Source organism: Diorhabda carinulata, chromosome 5, assembly GCF_026250575.1.
Source record: "Diorhabda carinulata isolate Delta chromosome 5, icDioCari1.1, whole genome shotgun sequence".
Taxonomy (NCBI): domain Eukaryota; kingdom Metazoa; phylum Arthropoda; class Insecta; order Coleoptera; family Chrysomelidae; genus Diorhabda; species Diorhabda carinulata.
Window position 1 is genome coordinate 20,083,976 of NC_079464.1, and position 15,087 is coordinate 20,099,062.

Sequence of the window (15,087 nt, forward strand, 5' to 3'; positions counted from 1 at the left end):
TTTACAAACATTAACTGTGCCATTTTGTGAATTTGTAACTTGAGTTCTTTATCGGTACCAGTAATTTTGATAAAATCGAAATGCTACTTGAGTTTTGAGATATGACAACATTGATGTGATTATGTCAAATATGAAATTGCCATTATGAAGTTTGACATTTTTAATAGTGAACGTACTCAAAACGTGTTGTGATACGAGTGCTATTTGAGTTGTTTACAGATACTTGAAACATTCATCTTGGTCGAAAATCACGAACATTTTTGTGATTTTCTATGACTTTCACCGTGGATTAAACCAACAGCAGTATACCGATCAACTCGCTTCGACTTTTGGTTATGAAGCACCATCTCCAGCCACCGTGTTTCGCTGGTTTTCTAAATTCAATCGTGGGCGCATTTCGCTACAGGATGAATTTAGTAAAGATCGTCCAAAATCGGTGGTTATACCAGAAAACATCGATGCTGTGCGGAAACTGATATTGCAATATCGTCATGTGTCATACTTGGGCATTAGTTCCACTCGTATACACACAATAAAATATTTGTTCGCGTTGGATACCGCATCATTTAACAATCGTTCAAAAAAAGCTCGTCTCGACTAGCGCTAAGAAATGTTGAAAAAAATTAATCGTGGAGCTTCAAAAGACGTCTATAACTTTCTGACATGCGACGAATCATGGATGGGTCTTTCACGACGAGCCAAATCCAACAAAACATGTTCGCGTTTGAAGCATTTTGAAGCAAATGGTCGCCTGTTTTGTGGAATAACTAGATATGTCGTCACAGTTTCATTGGAGTAACGTGGAACGGTCAATTCTGAATGGTACACCAGAATTTGTTTGCCAGAAGTGTTAAAAAAATCAGGGAAAGAATCGCAGAAGACGAATCATTCTCCACCCCGACAATGCGAGCTCTCACACATCAGTTCAAACAAAAACGTTATTGAACAGTCAAAACATCATATAGATGAGTTATCCATCTAGTAATTTCTTCTTATGTCGCAGATCAAAAATAAATTGCGAGGTCAACCTGAAGAAAAGGTTGATGCGTGCAATTAATATGTTTTGGATGTACCTCAATCGGAATTGGTTCAAACGCTTGCAAAAGTACATCGATTTTAATGGAGAAGATTGTGAAAAGCAATGAAACCTTATCCAATTATAAATATTTGTTTTTTCTATCTCAAAACTTAGGTAGCAGACCTCGTATACATCGTCGTAATTTTATGAATTTACGTACAATACCTCCTTAATATGGTCTTTCTATTCGATGCTGAAAAGTACCCTAAATATTCTTTAAAATGCACCAGATCATCCATTTCTCCTGAAGTTATCAAAAACGAAATTTTGAAATATTTCTATTGATTTTTGCTAAATTTACATTAATTTTTCAGTTCCTTTCTTTCTCAGCTTCAAAAGACTCGAATTTTGTTTCTTTTAAAGCAGATTTAACCTTAGGAAAGAGGTAAAGTCACACGGTACAAGATCTGGCGGATAAGGTGGGTGGTCTAACACTGTGATGTTGTAATTGGTTATAAACCTCTTGACGAAGAGTGCGGAATGAGGCACCAATTTTATACAAGCTTCTCGCATGTTAAAATTTCCATGTAAAAATTGCCGCACACATTCTTTGTCAATTCCTATAGATTCAGCAATCACAAGATTACCGACTTTTTCGATATTTTCATTCGTTGTTGACGTAGATCATTGACTCTAACGTGAATCATCTTCAACATCTTCTAGGCCATCTTGGAAATGCTCTCAAAAGAACGAGGACTCGACAAACATTCATTGTCATACACTTTCAATAAATTATAAGTTTCAGCTGCAGTTTTCCCAATTTTCATGTAAAATTCGTCCGTTGGTCCATTTTTACATGAAAACAAAAAAACTGCTCTTATTCAAACGAAGGCCACGGCTACACTGGTTTGTTTACAGACAAGGTAAATATCGCATTTGAAGGAGTAGGCTTTAAAGTAGACAGATGTTAGTCGCTAATCTTTGGCGCATGCGTACTTTTTTTGTATCATTACTTAATAGCCGCTCATCGTATTACGATTACTAGGTACTTTAAATTTTCTACTAGATCTCTCTTTCTAGTACATTTTATTGTTTGGTTGTGACCATATAGCCTACTTTGTATTAAGCTTTAGTTGGTAGTACTGGCAGAGTTAATCAAACGAGCTGGCTATTAGAAAAGTTCTCTATTAACCAAAATACCTTCTTTAAAATGCCATTGAATATTTCTTCAGAGTAGAATACAACCTTGTATCACTCTTCTTCTTATTTTAACTAAAGCTAGTGGTTTGATACTAGTAGAGATTAGCATCGGTAAGGTCATCGAACTCTGTCTCTATCTTCATCAAATAATTTTTTCACGACACGCAAAGAACGTTTCTAAATTTTGATATACATAAAACTACTCATTAGAATTAGAATACATAAGGAAACGTTAGCCATATGTCAAACATTATAACTTTCGCGCCAAAATAACAATCGTTACTACAGGGCAGCCAAGCGATGAGTAATTAAAATCGTGTTATGGACTTATACTGAAGAAAGTACATCACATTGAAAACAATTAGTTTATTGTTGTCATTGTTTTATCGATATAAGGAAGAAAAATTTATTTACGTAATAATTCATAGACCGAAAGAAAGTATTAGTTTCCTTTTCTATATTTAGAATGTCCGTAAGGTTTGAATTACAATTTAAATGTTATGTTACGGATAAAAAAAATTTTTAGGAAGAAATTCTATCAATAGTTTTCGGTTCGAAATTGTCGATCAATAGTCCAGTCAAATTAGACTTTTTTCAAGAAAAAATTAACATGTTTTTACGTTTATCTTGTTTCGTATACCAACCCTGTGAAGAAGTGAAAAAGTCGTCGCGTTAGACACTATAGTGCATTTTTTACCGTTAGCATTCGCTAAATATTAACAAAAATATTAATTTTTAAAGGAAGTTATTTAATGATTTTGTTCTAATTATTCTCTGACAATTCACAGTAGTAATGCCCCAAGTTGTTAGTTGTTAGTTATAGAAAAAATACAGAGCGAAATTAATCTATTTAAAGGTGCAATTAACTAAAGAACAATTGGTAAACTTAAGTGAACATCCAGACATGACTTTCAAATTAACTAAGATGCCGTAGATTTGATATTCAGTCAATCGTTAAAACGAAAATCGACGCCTTCGATACCTATCAATCCCTAATATCCTATTGACTGCGCCACTTTCAAATTAATAACTTTTTAAAAACTTTATTTTACACGAACTAATTATAAAATTATTATAATTGATTGTAAATGACAACGACTGACTGACTTTAAATGTGTGGGAAAATATTTTTATATAGATGTAAAATGCTGAGGACTTCCATCTAATTGATACTTTCTATCATTGCAAAAATCCATAAATTTTTTACTGCATTGGGTTGTCTCGAAGACTTCAAATGAATTCATTTTATTAGATTGGATCAAATAATTTTCATAATAATTGGTTTATGAAATGAAAAATGACCTCAAATGACATGAATTGACGTCCATTGAAACCAATAGACGTCCATTGTCATTTGATGTTGATAGATGTCTTACGTGTCGATTCATGTCAATTCATGTCATATTTTCCTCGTACAAATAATTACAAAACTTCCTGATATGTATTAAGTTAAAAACAAATTCCATACTGCATAAAATCATATACACTCTATTATAGTATATTTTTATTCAGTTCAACACAATCTAATTGGTCCGGAAAGTCGTGGAAAAACGTATTTAGCTAACCCACCGTGTATTATGCATTTCGCTGGACTGAACGCAGCGAACTTCTCCAGTTAAATCACGTCACACTGTTTTAAATCGCCGGGATTATTACATAGGTAATCGAAAGAGCGCGTAGAGCGTGTTCGTGTCCCTAATAAGTCATAATATTGGAACAGCGTGAAAAGTGGGTTATTCAACTGATTCGACTTCACCAGGAGTTTATCAAGAAATTTTTTTTTGACTAGCCTGATTAAATCTTCTTTAATTAATACTTTGTGTTACGTTTGCCATATCAAAAGGTTTTTAACAACAAAAAAAATAAACCGGAATGTTCAAAGATTGGAAACTTTCAATGTATCCAGTTTCTATGCTCTATTTGAAGAGTAACTTTCATATTGAGCGTTTTATCGATATATTTTTTGGTTGATTCGAATCAATATGAATAAAGAAAGATTTATTTCTAATTATAATTTAAAATATATTTACCACAACTACATAATTGAAATGAAATTTACCTGTAACCTTAATAAATCAAAGATATGAATCATTATTTCTATAACCAAATAATGGAATGTGTAATCGTTAGCAAATAAACAAAAAAATGAAGCGCAAAACCCGCCGGAGAAGACGATAAAAATCAGAAATAATAAATTAAGTGAACTTTCTAAACTAATCTGTATTGTCAATTGCATAATGCTTTGATGGTTGGTTGCCCCGATTTGCACGGAACATAGCACACACAAACACACAGGATATGCACAAAATTAAGCAAAAGAAAATTGAAAAGGACATACTCGACTTGCTGTTTTATAGATTGTTGTAATTTGTTGGTGTTGGAATAGAAGAATATCGAAAAGAATACAGGAAATTACAATGGGTATTAAGACAATTCAGTTGGATCGCTCCATTTAACGTAAATGCATTTCTGATAATTTTCCCACCGAAATTCTAAACGTTATAAAATTTCCTCAAAATTGTTGTGATACACGAAGTGATCGCCATACAATTTTTTCAAACTCACGATGATGGTCCCAGAAGTACCTGGCCAGACATAGAGATGGTGGTAGTTGCTTGAATAATACTGTATTAGAAAGTATACAATCTATATAGCATATGTTTCAAGTTTGAAGATGCTACGTTGTTTAGTATTTGTTTGGCAGCCATCAATAATGAACGTTTTCAGTGAATTTGTAATTAACAATCAAATGTTGGATAGCAGTATTTAAACGAGGTCGTACGCGGAGATCGACCAAATGAGATGACGACTTCACAAATGTTGAAGAAAATCCACAAACCGATACTGGATGATCGTCGACTGGAAGTGCGTGAGCCAGCAGACGTAGTAAGCATTTCAAAAGTGCGGTACATCGCATATTATCTGAAAATTTGAGAAAGTTGTGCGCATGATGGGTGCCGTGAAACAAAGACAGCGTCGTGAAGATGTTTCCATCGAGTATTTAGCAATGTTTAATAGAAATACAGAAGAATTTTTACGTCGTGGCTCCATTACTTTAAACACGAATCAAAAGAACAATCAAAACAATGGACTTAGAAGGGAGACCCGGTTCAAAAGAAGGCAATGACCTTCCTACAGGCATGATGATGGCTTCGGTTTTTTTGGATGCGCGTGGAATCTTGAAAGAGGAAAAACTATCAACGGCCAGCATTATGCGAACTTATTGAGCGAAGAAAGCAAGCAGAAACGGCCGCATTTGGATAAGAAGAAAATGTTGTTTCATCAAGACATTGCACCAGCTCACAGGCCAAAATTAATGAATTAAATTGCTACCATATACACCTAATAAGCCAGATTTAGCCCTCTCGTATTATTTTCTGTTCCCAGACTCAAAAAAATGGTTCGCTGGTCAAAGATTTTCCAACAATTAATAGGTGATGTCGGCAGTTAATGGATACTTTGAGAAGCTTGACGATTCTTATAAAAATGGTATCGAACTTATTGAACATCGCTGGGAAGAGTGTATGGAGCTAAAGGAGATTACGTTGAAAAATGAATATACTTTTTTCCAAAATTTTTGTGTTTTTTTATTGGGCCAGGTACTTCTAGGACCATCACCGTACTGTCAGAAAGTAAGATTATAGAATAGAATAGTGGAGCAACGAAAATTAGCGTAGAGCTCAAAATTGATTCGGAATACATTATAAATGAATTCTAAAAAATCTCTATCCATCTGGTATCCGGAAAAAATTACATTAAAGGTCAAAGGACTTCTTAGTAAATTTTAGCGTAGATTTAAAACAGGCAAAATTTGTGGATCATACAATTATCCCTAAAAAACTAAGAGCAACCGTTTCTGAGATATATTGTGATGATAATATCAGGACAAAGCATATCTAGAACCTTATTCTATACGCCGATGGAACCTGCATCTTCTGTAACCTATCTATAACTACTTTCTCTTAAGTTATTTGAAATATTAGGAAACTGGAAAGTAATCTCGTTTCTCGACCTATCATAAGCTATACAGCCTTTAATTATTGACCGTATAACTAAAATTAGGTAAATATGTGTGAGAGAGAGGGAGAGACTCGTTGGATTACTTTTATTTGGAAAAAAATGAAAATACTGGGGATAATAAAGTGGTTAGACGAAATAGAAAGCTTGTTGGAGAGTGTCTAGAATGTTTCTTGTTGTAACTCAATGGGGCTATTTTGTTGGTGAACGGGTTCACAAGGTTACAGGTAAACCAACACCAACTATCACGAACATATCCCACTACAACACTAGAAGTTATTTCACACTTGCCCACTACAAATACTTTTATAGAAAGTTGAGCTGTTAATTGGACAAGAAACAGCCGAACACCTTCTCTGTGAATGCAAGGCTATTTATAGATAAAGGCCAAGGTATCCGCCTTTAAGCTTTTTAAAGCCGAAATAGAAAGTCGCATATCCCCAGGTAGCTAACAATCTGGGATGTATCCCAGAGATCAGTAATAGATCAGTAGGTTAAGATTCAGCGCTTTCAGGCCTTAGCTCATATAATCGAATGTCTTTTCTACTCATGTCGATATCGATTATCAATTGTCAACTCATTGTGTACTTTGAAGTCGTGTCAAAGATATTTTAGAGTTATTGTGATTTGTTCATTTCTAAATAAGTAAATATTAGACTTTTTAATAATTTGGAGTGAATTGGCCAACCGAATACTAATAAACAACATTTTCTTGTTTAGGTATTATCCAAAATGTCATTTCGAGATACTTTATTGATCTTTATCGGTCTAAAATTGGAAATTTGCACACTAGATGTCAAAATGTTGATAACTGACTAACTATTAACAATAATAAGTCATATGACACTATTTTTTAAGAAAATCCATGCTAGCCTTTTAAATACATTTTGAAATTTCGTATCAGTTGCGCAGTTGACTCATAATACAATAAGAACAACACCTTTTATGGTTATATTCGCAAACTAGCTCACTAAACGAATATTTATGGTACAATAAACTGTATTTTCCTTGATTGGTGTCCCAAATTTGAAATAATAAAAAAAACATTAAAGAAAATGTTTCAGAAGGTAATTAAATTTATATTGGGTATCGATAATTGTTATAGTAACTCTAAAAAAAATGGTAATTAAATTAAAAATTAATGAGACATAATAAAATCCATTGTACAACAACTGAAACTTATTGCTCAACAAAAGGCAACAATGTAATTTTACGGAAAAATTGCGGTTTTACAGTTTATATTTTCGCGCGGTTTCGATTCCATGAACAAGTGTTTATAATTCTTATAAATGTAAAAAAAAATTTCAAGTAGGAATGAAAATACCCCAAAAGCTTTAACACCAACGCATACAATATTAGGAATCGTGAAACATATTAGTAAATGTCGACAACTTTTCTGTCAACCCTCGTAATTGAATGAATTACCACGAAATGACTAATTATTTTACTTATTTCTCATTTGATTCATCCATTGAATTAAAAGTAGCTTGAATATTCATTGGAAAATTCCATTCAAGATCAACAAACGAAATGAGTTAACGAAAGTGTTTTCGGTGATAAAAATTGTTATGAGTCTTAATTAAATAAAATATATCTTGATTCTAATGCCAGAACAGTAGTAGAATGAGCATATCTTCACCAATTATAAACATACCAGGCTTGTTCATAAAATAAGGATATGAACGAAATTTCACGGAGAAAAACATGTATATTGGCATGGAATAAAACATTTTTTAAAAGCTTAGACTTCCCTATATTTTGTGATATAATCGCCATTTAGATTGATGCATTTTTGCTTGTGATGTACGATCTTCTTCATGCCTAAGCCTGCTGCCACGCCAGAAGATAGCTTAAAACCTCTTTTTATATATTAGCTTCAACTGTATGTGGGTTTGTTTGTTTGATTGTGAGCTTATTTGTTTATAACTTTCGATTGGACTAAGAGTACGTGGCTTTCCATTTCGATCGACAGAAGAATCAAACCTTCGAACTCCGTGTTGGAAATTAAGCACTTCGACAACCTCACAAACTTTACCGTTAAGTCCCGAAATAATTTTTAAATTAAGCTCAAAACAATAATGAATGAAAAATAGTATTGTGAAAAATGTGTGGGGCGGTTTATTCCATATTTCTCGTAGATGCAGCTTATTCTCAAAATTACTTTTAACTTTTTAGTTTGATGTGCTTCAAAAGCGTGTTTTTTTTTCTCGCCCGTGTTTCTTTAATTCAGGGAAGAGGTGGTAATCACCGTGGGCCAAGTCTGGGCTGTAAAGAGGGCACCATTTGCGCACATGTTATACGCTCATACACTTTTCCCCAAACTCACCACATAGTTGGAAACTGATGCCCTTTGGAGCGTTTTTTGCACACAAAAAAAGAATCACACATCGTAATTCACACCTGGCGTGAGGATCGAATAGAAGCTCCACCTTTCACAGCTACCAATACAAGAATGAACATTGTAGATCGCTCGCCGGAGCGGGAGCTAAACTACACGCCAGACACACGCGCGCACGCGTGAGAAAGCCCATTTCACCAATGATATCCTTTATAAAACTCAATATCAAGTGGCTTTCCACTTCTTCAGTTAAGTATCTGCTATTGGTGATAACGCAGAAGTACTTGATTGACTTGCATACATGAGATCCAAGGGGACTTCACAATTTCGTTCTAATGGTTGTGTGGAAGTGTTCCGGGACATTGCACCACTCCCTGTTATTACGACAGGTCGTCATCGTCTTTCGCGTTGAGGTTTTGCGCGTAGACCCCATTCTCTCTCCTAAGTTCTATGGGAGATTCGAGAGGTCTTGTCTTTTTGGATTAAGGGTTAGCAGGTTAGCACCCTTATCCTCGCGGTTGTCTGGTTGTCGTCATGTGTCTGTGTTTTCGCTGCAATGTATAACTCGGTATTTGCTTATGAACGAACGGAATTACCGTGTCGGGGTGTCCTCTTGTGGATTGACTCGGAAACTTATGATCATAATTTTTAAACTCAATTTTTACCTGTTTGTTGAAATTAATTTTCCATCAATAACGACAATCAAGACGTTTTATTAAGATAAGACTAACAGATATCGAACCATGGATAGATCTCATCAAGATCTATTTGTGTGTGAAAAGTCATGATTGATTCATGCGCAGAAGATTTTCTGTAGAAAAAGTATGCAAATACATTATTTTTACGAAAAATCAATAGATAAATTGAAAATTTAGTAATTTCTGGACGGTTAAGTTAGGTTAGTTTAGTTTAGGTTAGTTTAGGTTAAGTTAGGTTAGGTTAGTCCCAAGGAATTAGGCAAGAGGAGGGTGATTTAGAGGATGAGAGTCCCACACAAACTCACAGCATTGCACCTGCCCACTGGGGTTAGTTTAGGTTTGGTTAGTTAAGGTTAGGTTAGGTTAGATTTTTGACAAAAATGATGCATTTGCATACTTTTCCAACAGAAACTCTTCTGCGCATGAATCAATCATGAATTTTCACACACAGATAAGTCTTGAAGAGATCTATCGAATAAAGCTATCCATGGTTCGATATCTGTTAGCCTTCCTGAGATAATGGCCACTTCCGGTATTTAGTATAGTATGAAGATTCATTACTAAAGTGTAGTTAATAAACTAAAAATAAATTATAGACATTTTTGTAGATAGAAAAATTCTCAAAAAACCTTCATGCATTTACGATAACACTAATTGTTACTTACCGTACACGATAAAAAATATATTAAATAGTTCATTATTGAATGTGTTAAGAGGTTATTAAACTTGGTTTGTTATGTAAATGCACATAGCATCGAAAGCTTTAATCTTCAATTAGATATTAGTGGAAAGCATTTAAGCTACAGAATGTTTTATGAGAAATATTGAGAAATTTTTATCGATATATTATGGTTATCAATTGATGGTCGAAAAAAATATTTTATACTTTTTAAAAAAAAATCAGTACTGAAAAATGTCAGTTTAAACATGTAGCGCCACCTATACAATGATAATGACTTCATGAATCGACAACATTGTTGTTGAGATATCATTATTCTAAGGATAATTGGTACAAGAAAATTATGAATACACTCCTGGTGAAACAGTAAATACAAGATTCGTGGCGTCATCACAATTTGCCAGTATACTGATAAATATTTTCAAATATTAACCTAATTGTGTCTTATACAATATATCAGACAAAGTTGGTAACAAATGGGAAACTTTTTATTGTGAGTTTTACGAAAAAAAGTTATTCTTACATTAATAATACATTAAAATTGAAATGTAATTGTAACTAATGTAAACAAAATTGAAAATGTCAGTGTGTATTAATTGTACGAGGTCTGGCTATTAAATAACGAGACTGCGCGCCTAGAGGGCGCCCTAGACGGTAGGTTAACAAACGAGTTGTGAGTTGGGTTGGGTACGTGAATGGTATCGAAAGTTTAAAGATGATTGTAATGATGTGCATGATTAAGGTGCCAAGAACGCAAATATGTCGTTTCAGATGACCTGGTTCAACGAGATTCACCATTACTGCCCTCGTAATAGACAAAATTTTATATGGCAAAGAATTTCAATTGCAAAAGTGACATGAGGGTTTAATAGACATTCAAAAATATTCACTGCGAAACAATTTTGAAACACAGTCATTAGTTACATAACGAAACATCTTTGTATTGGGTTAATCACTTAAGAATGCAATGGATTAATCATAAAACGAAATGCGACATCTTTAAGATTAAAGTTAAATTAAACCATTTGTATCATTCATTATAACGATTATTGTATCAAAATAAAAAGCAAAAACATTATATTAGACATTATGAAAGAACATATATGAGGTAGTACTCGGTGGAGGAAGCAGTTTACTGAGTACAAGACGAGTACAAATAAAATATAAAATTGAAAAATAGCAAGTATTCAATAATAGCTTTATATCTAAATTTCATTAAAAACTCATTAGCAAATAAATCATCATTGTTTTTGTTTAGTTGTCCCAAATTTGAAAAAATCTATTTCAGACTAATAATATTTAAAAAAATGTTGTTGTGGGAAGGAATATATTTTTTTGTAAATTGAAACTCTCTCAATATTTCTGTTACATTCTGTATTTAATATTAGTCGTGCCTTTTTGTATAACCAGCTCACCCCAAAGAGGAGGCAGCATCTTCGAAGAGTTTTCTGAGTTGTTGGATATCACCGGGAAATAGAGGAGGACGCCATCGCCTGTGCGCGCTGGCAAGAATACCAAAAATCACCAAATATTACCAGAAAAGCTAGCAGAGTACCAAATACTTGTATGCTCTACTACGACTATCGCAACATATTTTTGATGAATTATTACACTCATTTTTCCAACCTAAATATATTAAGCTACCACTAATTTATCATTAGGTTCTATAAACATATCTCGATTATTCTGGCAGGTTCTTCACATATCGTCTATCGACTCCAGAATATTTGCTAAGTGCATAGGCGAAGACCAATTTACACGGAAAAGAAGATTGACCCATCTAATCTAGTGATCCGGGTAAATAAGACATGTCCAGTCATCTATCTATCAGTTTTGATATGGTGTAGGTATTAGTTAAAAATCGTTATCAAAGTATTTTCTTCAGTTAGATTTGTCTGATAAGGTAAAATACACATCGTATTCTACCTTTTATTGGTCAAACTTGCAATATTTTTTAAACAAGATTTTATCAACATTTTTGTCTTTAGTTCTTGTTCTCATGAACTAACCAAAACTTGATATACAGAGTCATGTATATTTAGATTTTTACAAGGACTTATCTGTATCATCCCTCCACGTAATTTCGTTTTATTTATTTCGAAACAGGACTGAGAGGGAGACGCCAAACAATTGAAAAGAGATAACATCTATCAACAGATGCTCAAAAAGTTATTTTAATTGTTTTTAATCGACTTGACTTGAAACGACAGTGATTCTGAGGAAGATGGATGCGATGCTACAAATAAAACTTTGAAGCAAAAAATTCATCTTTGTATTTAATTTTATTGACATTATCTTCGCTAGTTATATTAAGTGCAGCTGCTCGGTACAATTCTTAATGTCCTTATAGGTTCCTTATCTTCGTGAGATTATAATTTTAAGCTTTTCGTTATTTGATAACCGCCATTTTAGTAGATCTAGCCAGTTGTATAATTTTTTTTTGTTAATAAATTCTATTTTTTTTTGTTACAAGCGATGAACATGAAAAATATGTTGCGATAGATAATAAAATAAACTAATGAAGGGTAATTTATAATAATCACTAATTATTTTATGACAATTTGAAAGCGAACTTACCTTCTCAGCGCCTGCGGAGAAAGTTCACCACTATCACTTAAATCGCTGTCAATGTACATTCTACCACCTTCGGTTGCCTTCAAGTAAGATTCTCGACGGGTCGCTCGTTCATCATCAGCTGCAAAAAAAGGTAATCTTGAATCTTGTTAAAATAGAAAAATAAAATGATAGATTGATTTAAGAAAATTTTGTAGAACGTTCTCGAATATTCTACATCGATCATATTAAATTGCACTCATTTTGGAAGTGTCCAGATCATTCTGGAAATTTTTAGAACGCTCTTCGATGTTCTAGATCGATGATAATAAATTGCACTCGTTTTGGAAGTGTCCAGATCATTCTAGAAATTTTTAGAACGTTTTCGAATATTCTAAATCAATCATAATAAATTGCACTCATTTTGGAAGTGTCCAGATCATTCTAGACATTTCTGGAACGTTCTCCAATGTTCTAGATCGATCATAATGAATTGCACTCGTCTTGGAAGTTTCCAGGATCATTCTATAAATTTCTAGAGCTTCCTAGAACATTCTAAATCGATTATAATAGTTGAAAACATTTTAGAACTTTCTAGACCAATCCGGATCTTTACAGAAGTCCGCATGATTTAGAAAAGGACAGAAATATATGTTTGCACATTTTCGCCACCCACAACCACCCATCGCAACCAAACTCCCTTACTATGATCTGGAGACCAAGGGGTATTTACCACCCCAACGGGAAATTTATTGGGGTTGATGGTGATTGAGAAAACCGTGTCTTTACGTATATATAAATTATAGATAACATACCCATGTTAGTACTTTTATTCCTCCTCTTCACAACTACTGGTTTATCTTCAACTAAAAAAAAATTAAGACATTTATTAATAACAATAAAACATGGTAACTTTATTCATATTATAGAGTTTATTTAATAACACCGTAGATTAAATACTCTCCAGATACACACCATCCATATATTACTCTAACTTGACATTCGGCTGGGTTGCCATGTGTAAAATTTGACGTAGTATCTAATATATTAGGTACTATTAGTATCTTGGCAGGCAGGCAGGAGAAACATCTGAACGTTTCGGATTGAAAGGTTACTGACGATAGTTTGAAAAATATAGATGTGTTTGGGAAGTGATTGAATTATCAGGTGATTATGGTGGAATAATCTATTCAAAGTGGCTTTGGAAACAATATAATCGTTTCAAAATATCCAGTATTTCATTAATTTTAATATTTAACTTGATCTCAGACTGTTCTAAATATTTTTTCTAGGGGAAGTATACAATTTTTCAAGATCTCAGAAAGTCTCTAGCATTCAGTTAATATATGAAATTGCAATAGAATCGACTCTATCCTTATATTTATACTAGACCCTGACAGTCTGTGTCAGCTCATTTCGAACCATGAAACAGGCATAAGTCAGGCAACGCCCTCGAAAAATCAGTCCGACACCGCTCATAAATCTGGCAACACTGTCGAAACAGATTAAAACGAAGCATCTTCCTGTTGTGACTGTGTCATGATAACACGTGCTCGTCGAATAGACGCGTTCTTTTAGAATGAACAACCGATACAAGTTCACGCTTCAAGAAAGGGTTTTTTTACATCACATTTCAATTATTTTTACCTAAATTCAACAATTTCCGAACTCCCCGCTACCAAATCGTTCAAAAGTTTGGAAGAGTTACCGGAAATTCTTAAAAAATTTCTGAATTAAACACTATTAATATATTTTATTTGTGAATATCATGCTTTACCATTGGGAAGAAATACATGACTATGAGGGTAATATAGTCCCTGTTAAATATTCAAATATAGGTTATGTAAAGAGCAACAGTTTGATAAGAGTCGTTGTAGAGTCGTTTTGGCTTTCCAGTCACTCTGCACCTGTACCTAAAAAGATATTTTTTCTATTAGCTTCAAAATATGTGGACTCGTAGCGAAGGAAACAATTTCTTTCCCAATGCGTTAGCACTACCCCTCCGAAACACCTAAGCTTTTTGCCGAACTGAGCAGGACATTTTCAGAATACACGCTCTGCCATGTCCAATCTCTTAAATGGTATTTGACAAGAGGCAGTGACCTGTTAAAATACCGAGCACCAGTTTAATGTCGTTTGTTCATTGCGTTATAGATGAGGATACATTAGACCTCTGGTTCAATCTAAGAAGTCGTGACAAAGTGATCTGGTGTACCCTGAAGGACTGGTAGGTTACTCTGTTAGCTATTGAATCTACAAAACTCTTTATGTACACACTTGTGGCATATTCTGCAGCGTTGTCCCAAACTCACTGCAAATCAAATCAACCTCATTTTCAACCTCACTTGTAGGACATTCAGAACTATTTTGTTAGAGAAAGAAAAAGGAATCAAACACCTGCCATTTAACACTTTTTTTTCTCTTTATGATAAATATATTTTTGTCAGCTTTACTTTCATTTGCTCTTCTTCTTCTATTTATGTTTACTCAGGAGTGACAGTTAAATTTTTGATGTACCAAACTGTCTTCTTCTTTTCGATTATTATTATTATTATTATTATTATTATTATTATTATTATGTATC

General features: G+C 33.6%; 1 protein-coding gene across 22 annotated transcripts in view; it reads right to left on the reverse strand.

The window, feature by feature from the left end:
* Window positions 1-15,087, reverse strand: part of LOC130894382 (rho GTPase-activating protein 21-B) — a 237,408-nt gene that overhangs the window by 46,654 nt on the left and 175,667 nt on the right. For 12 of the 22 annotated variants that reach the window (XM_057801171.1, XM_057801188.1, XM_057801178.1 and 9 more), the window contains 3 exons: window positions 13,319-13,369; window positions 12,528-12,645; window positions 11,366-11,452 (listed from right to left, as the gene is read on the reverse strand). In XM_057801171.1, coding sequence (XP_057657154.1) covers window positions 11,366-11,452; window positions 12,528-12,645; window positions 13,319-13,369 — 256 coding nt within the window. The remainder of the gene's footprint in view (window positions 1-11,365; window positions 11,453-12,527; window positions 12,646-13,318; window positions 13,370-15,087) is intronic. The other 10 variants (XM_057801193.1, XM_057801192.1, XM_057801181.1 and 7 more) reach the window with 1 other exon arrangement.